The sequence below is a fragment of the Lolium rigidum genome, chromosome 1, assembly GCF_022539505.1.
Source record: "Lolium rigidum isolate FL_2022 chromosome 1, APGP_CSIRO_Lrig_0.1, whole genome shotgun sequence".
NCBI classification, from domain to species: domain Eukaryota; kingdom Viridiplantae; phylum Streptophyta; class Magnoliopsida; order Poales; family Poaceae; genus Lolium; species Lolium rigidum.
Window position 1 is genome coordinate 156,601,320 of NC_061508.1, and position 6,432 is coordinate 156,607,751.

The window sequence follows — 6,432 nt, forward strand, 5'->3', positions numbered from 1 at the left end:
TGCACAAGCTGAAAACCAATTTACAAGGTTCCTATGGACGGTTCACACAAAGTTTAAGGAAGTATTGTATTGTTTGCGCAAGTTAGCGAGAGACAACATCAAACCAAGAGATCCTACTTTTAGTACAGAGCATGAAAAGATTAAGGAAGATCGTTTTTGGCCTCACTTCAAAGACGCTATTGGTGCTATTGATGGATCACATGTACCATGTTCAGTTCCTGCAGAGGATGTGGTTAACCACACATGTCGCTATGGTTATACATCTCAAAATGTGCTTGCTATATGTGACTTTGACATGAGGTTTACCTTTGTTGTTGCTGGTTGGCCTGGCTCTGCACATGACACAAGAATCTTACATCATGCATTAGCAAATTTTCCTTCATTTCCTGTACCTCCTAAAGGTAAAACTTTATCATGCATTCTAAAAGGTTATTATTGTTATTTTCCTATGCTCACTTCATGTTTACTTTCAGGAAAATACTACCTTGTTGACTCAGGTTATCCAAACCGAATTGGGTATCTTGCTCCTTTCAAAGGGAGTACATACCATCTATCAGAGTTTCGTCTTCGCCGTGGGCGTGCACTGCAAGGGAAATATGAGATATTTAATTTCTTCCATTCGTCTCTTCGCAATGTAATTGAGCGTGCATTCGGAGTTTTAAAGCAAAAGTGGCGTATATTGAAGGCAATGCCAAGTTTCTCACCTCGTACACAGAAGCATATCATTCTTGCTTGCATGGCATTGCACAATTTTATTCGTGATAGCAAATTGTGTGATCGGGAGTTTGATAAGTGTGATGAAGATGAGGATTATCTACCTGGAGCAGCACGTGCAGCACCACAAACACAAGGAGATGACCAGCCTGGGGTGGATAATGAGGAATCCATGAACGACATTCGAAGTAGGATCGCCGATGCTTTGCTTATGGCGAGAGAGGAATAGAATATCTATGTTGATTGTGAACATTATTATGTGAACCATGTCTTTTGCATGCTCGTTTATATTTTCTAACTATTTGAGGACATTACTTTATATTCATTTTATCTATATGTATGGATCATTATGAAAAAATACAAATATTCTCCCGAAATGGCGATTTACATATCAATTAGTGCACATATCGATATTTTCTGATCAATTCGCATATACAGTCTCTCCATGTCTCAGGGGCACTACAGATATTTCTAACCAAACCCACAGTTCACAGTTGCTACAACCAAACAACTTCCAGAAACAACTTCCAGATAATCCACAGTTGACAGTTCACAACAGCTTTTTCACAGTTCACAGAAGCTTTTTCAGAATCCACAGCTCAACCAAACACACCCTAAAGCTATTACACACCACTTCGAGCTGAAGACCTTTTCACAGCACAACATGCACTGAGAAGCTTTGGAAGCAGGAGCCCAGGAAGAGATCCAATCAAAGGAAGAGCACTTCAGGGTGGTTCCAGCTCCAGTGGTGCTTTGATCTTGTTTGACAGATGCTTCATGAAGAGGTCCACTTCCTCCCATGTCTGATCCTTGAAAAGAACCTTCCAATTTCCCATATAAGAAAGAATAACCCTCCACACCTGCTTCAAATCCAACCAAGTAAGTCTATTAAACACTAAGCTATTCCTAGAATTCCAAATCCCCCACAAAAACCTTTTGTTACATAGTCATCTACTAGCTATATCTATATATTTCTCTACTTTGTGCTTGCAAATTTCTTTAACCAGACCCCACACCTGTTTAGCAACAATACAGTCAAAAAACCGATGATGCACACTTTCAAATTCTCTACAGAAGGAGCACTCCATAGGTTTTGGAATACCCCTCCTTCTCAAATTGTCTCTGGTCATAATTTTGTTTTGAGACAGCAGCCAAAGAAAAATCTGAATCCTAGGTGGGATTTTTAAGTCCCAAACAGCAGGTAAATAGATTGGAGTCACTCCTCTAAAATTTACTAGAGCATACATAGATTTTGAAGAGTACACTCCATTTGTTTCATAAGCCCAGATAAGTTGATCCTCATCAGAATTATAAACTATAGTTTCAGCAATAGCTACTAATTCCTGCCATTGCACCATCATATCATCAGTGAAGTTTCTCCTAAAATCACATCTCAAATTTGTTCCATCCCAAATTTCCCTAACAGTTTTAGTTTGTTGGTTAGATACAAAATATATGTCCCAAAACTGAGTTGCCAAATTAGTATTACCAAATATCTTCCCAAAATCTAACACTCCTACCATTTCCTATTTTCCATTTATATCCAAACCTCACAGCTTCTGCAGCACCCATCACACCTTTCCAAAAGGTGGATGGGTGTGCATCATGGCAACACAGAATATTAGGATCCTTAGTATTATACTTACAATCTATGACTTTCCTCCACAGGGTCTCTTCCCCCTGTATATATCTCTTAACCCAAGACCCTAAGAGACCTAAATTTAAATCTTGCAGATTAGGAATCCCCATGCCACCAAACTCTTTTCTCATACACACAGAAGACCAATTGGCTAAATGGATTTTGTTGTTCCCTTCCTCATCATTCCATAGGCAATTGGCTAGCTGTGTATTAATAAGTTTCAAAACCCATTTGGGGAACTTAAAGAAAGAGAGCAAATAAACTGGGATACTAGCTAAGACTGACCTCACTAATTCCCTCTTGGCTGCAGAAGATAATAACTTCCCTCTCCAGCCAGCTAATCTACTTAAAAGGGAATCAATCAAAGGCTGTAGATTCTCTCTTTTCAATTTATCATAATGAAGAGGAATCCCTAGATATTTAATTGGAAAAGAACCTAGCACACATCCAAAAGTTTTCAGGAAAGTGGTACACTCCCCTATTTCTACATTAATAGAAATTAACTCACTCTTATGATAATTAATTCTCATTCCCAAGATCTGTTCAAAACAAGTTAAAATCCATTTCGCTAAATATAAAGTGAGGATGCAGGGGAGCCAAGAGGTAAAATGGCTGAACTCATTCAGCTGCCGGAGGTTGGAGACGATGGACTAGGAGCAGGTAGCGGGGAAGCCGGCATGGTGGCAGCTCCGGCAACTTCGGCACCTTGGTGGCGGGAAGCGGCAGCTCCAGCAAGTTCGGCAAATCGGGCACCTTGGCGGCAAGAAGCGGCAACTCCGGCACGCCCGGCAGATCGCGGAAAGCTGGCGCTCGATCCCTGGCGAGCTGGGGCATGCGAGCGGCGGATCGCTAGCGCTGGATCGCTGGAGTTGAGTCAGGCAGGTGGCTGAGGTGCTGGATTGATCGATCGATCCAGCGGACAAGTGTTGGGATCGATCGCCATGCTGTACCTGTTAGTATGACCATGATTTTCTCTGTTTTGTGAGACTCAGCAAATAACCGGCCTCGTAGCGTGAGCATGTTCACGAACCTGGCCGGAGATTCAGTTAGGTGCTGCTCTATTCTGTCTTCGTGATTGATGTAGGACACGTACGTGTTTCCTTTATAATCAAAATCAAGACTCGTCCAACAATTAAACCGCATTTAGTTTGCACGATATACATAAGTCGGATTTAACTGAAGGGTGTGCCTATGTCTAAGTTGAATGAGATTTTCTTAAGTCTCAGTCAACTCAGAAAAGTGCAACTACAGTTTAAAGAAAAGTGCAACTCAGTTCAGTTGCACATTTCTATCAGAAAAGTGCAATTGCACTTTTTTAACAGAAAAGTGCAACTCAAAGCACATTTTTGTAATTGACTTAGACTTAAGAAAATCTCAGTTGACTGAGACATAGCAAAACCGTTAACTGAAACCCATCTAGGAATGGCAATGGGTACCCATAACCCGTGTACCCGGCGGGTAAAAACCCAATAGGAGTATGGGTATGGGACAAAAGATTACCCATGGGTATGTAAATGGAGAAATATAGTACCCATTGGGTAGAGTGGGTATGGGTATGGGATGTTAGAACCCATACCCGTGTACCCGCATACCCACCCAACATGCTGACATGTGGGGTTTTATATAATACTAGTATATCCTAATATCCAAACGTACCAAAAAAGCTTAAATAATAATCCCACTAATAACTCTTCCATGATCTCAGGTAATTATTGTTTGACCTCCTCTCCCATGATTACCGCATAGACTAGGCTCTAGGCTCAACCTATTCACGTATCAGTATCACATTCACGTCCCAGACCAATCTCCTTTCCTCTCCATCTCTCCTAGAAACGCGAGGCGGCCGCCAGGGTCAGCGCGAGGCCGCCGACGCCTGTAGTAATCAAGTCCAGGTTTCAGCCACTCGCAACCACCGCTCCCTTCAGCTTGGCCTCCTCCTCCGAAACTGACCATCCTTTCTTTGGTCTTGCAGACCTGCACGCGACGACGCCATGAGCGCTACCGACGACCCCAGTCGAGACTCGAGACATGGAGTTGCAGATCGCGATGATCGAGACGGAGGACGGTGGCCACCATGGCCTGGAGCATGGCACTCCGACCCCAAGTCCATCCCTGACCTCGTCATCTGATGGTGCTCTCCGCCTCCGGGCGCCGGGTAAGAGCTTAGTCCCAGAGTTCAAAAAAAAAAAAAAGAGCTTAGTCCCAGGCCAACGTCCCGCACCTCCTGCTTCAGGGTCTACTAGCCATTTGAGCTTCAAGTTTTGCCAGCTAGTTAATTCACATGCTATTGGCCCAAATACACATACGTGCAACTATTCAGCTACGTACATGCATTGCATGGATTTAGCGGCACCGCTGCCTGCTCATTAGAGTAATAATACGAGTACAGTACTAATCAGGCCCTTTGAGATGTGGAGTGGAAGCATGGTGACATGACTCACGTAATGGTCATGGTCTTTGTTTTGCTACTAGCGAATTGCTCAATTTTATTTCGGTTGAACTTTTATATTATTGAGATTTTATTGTAATGCTTATTTGTGTCCTTATGTATAGTCAAATTACCTCTATATTTTGCGAGTTTGTGAACCTAAGGTGATTACTATATGCCGCTGATTATAAATTATGGTTATATATTTTTGTTGATGAGTATTTTGTGAACAATTATGTATTTTAAACATGGGTATTTTTACCCGTGGGTACCCATTTACCCTGCCGGGTGACGGGTATGGAAAAAACTTGTACCCGTCGACGGGTATGGGTATGGGTGACGGGTGAGATTGAAGGAGATGGGTACGGGTATGGGGTGGCTTCACCCGCACCCATACCCTGCGGGTGCCATCCCTAAACCCATCTCATGTGGTGGAAGACCCCTGGTCTCCGCAAAAATTCAAGCTTTTTGCGTGGAAAGCGGCGTGGTCGCGTGGAACCGGTATTGGACGGACGATCGGTGGCGGCGCCGCCATGGACTGGCCTCCGACGACTCTTACTCCTTTGTTTGCAGGAATCAGAGACCATTGAGCATCTCCTTCTTCAATGCCTTTTTTACCGGGTCATTTTGTTTGAGGTCGATCATGACATTGTTGTGTCGTCCTTCCTTGGCCCTTCATTGACGGACTCTCTCATCGACTGGTGGCCACGCATCATTACCACTTGGCCGGTAAACCAGGCACCTCAAATCTGCTCCCACTCCTTGTTGCTTCTACGGTCAATCTAGACCAAGAGGAACAATAGGATCTTCTAGAACAAGTCAAAAGAAAAAAGAAAAATAGTGCGTTTTGTGTGGGTAGTCAGCCTTGTCTTCTAGGCCTTGTTAGGTGATTTTCTGTTTGTTGTGGATAAATAAAAAGGCATGCTCTCTCTGATATTTTATTTTATTCTTTGACGATCCTAACACTCCATCTGAGAAGACAATAGCCATCATGAATGAGAAAGTCAGGTTGAAGTCAGAATGCCCGTGCTTCGCTACGGGGAAAACAACTGTTAACAAGGGCAAGTAAAAGGACCTTTTTCTCTGGAGCATTGTTGCTTGTAGCTCGTCTATCAATTTCGTGGAAACTACATATTAAACGCTTTAAAAAGGCTTAAGCTTGAACCATCCGAGAGGGAAAATGAGAGAAAGCGAGACACGTCAGGACGTTAGAAATTCAAACTTGGGCCTGAGAAAAATTCAGACGCCCTGTAAAATTGATATGGTGATGGTACAATGGGTGACAACGCTCCCCGAAACTCGTAAGGAACCCGTGGTCATTGAGATTTTTCAAAGCATCAATTTTAGAATGGAGTTTGATATTAATACATATCATTGTTAACGATATAACATTAAACATAAGGTTCTAACTTGGTCGGAAAATAAGCTCAGCTTAATTTTTAGCATTTTGAACAGATAAATGAGTTAGTCTCTAGTCTGTGATCCCAAAAGGTGTTTTTTAATTCATTTAATATTGAGAAAATTATAATCAGAAATAAATTGACCACATAACCTTTCTAGAACTTCTCAAAAAATAAGAATATTAACAAATACCATCAATCAACAGAAAGATTTTATGTACATCAATTGCCTTAAGTTTGTCAGGACTCAA

The 6,432-nt window shown here is 42.3% G+C and overlaps 1 protein-coding gene across 1 annotated transcript; it reads left to right on the forward strand.

The window, feature by feature from the left end:
* The first annotated feature begins 290 nt into the window (after positions 1-290).
* On the forward strand, positions 291-983 carry LOC124682624 (protein ALP1-like). Its single transcript, XM_047217272.1, has 2 exons — positions 291-401; positions 474-983. The coding sequence occupies exons 1-2, from the start codon at positions 296-298 to the stop codon at positions 941-943; spliced, it is 576 nt and encodes a 191-aa protein (XP_047073228.1). The 5' UTR covers positions 291-295; the 3' UTR covers positions 944-983.
* The last annotated feature ends 5,449 nt before the right edge of the window (positions 984-6,432 follow it).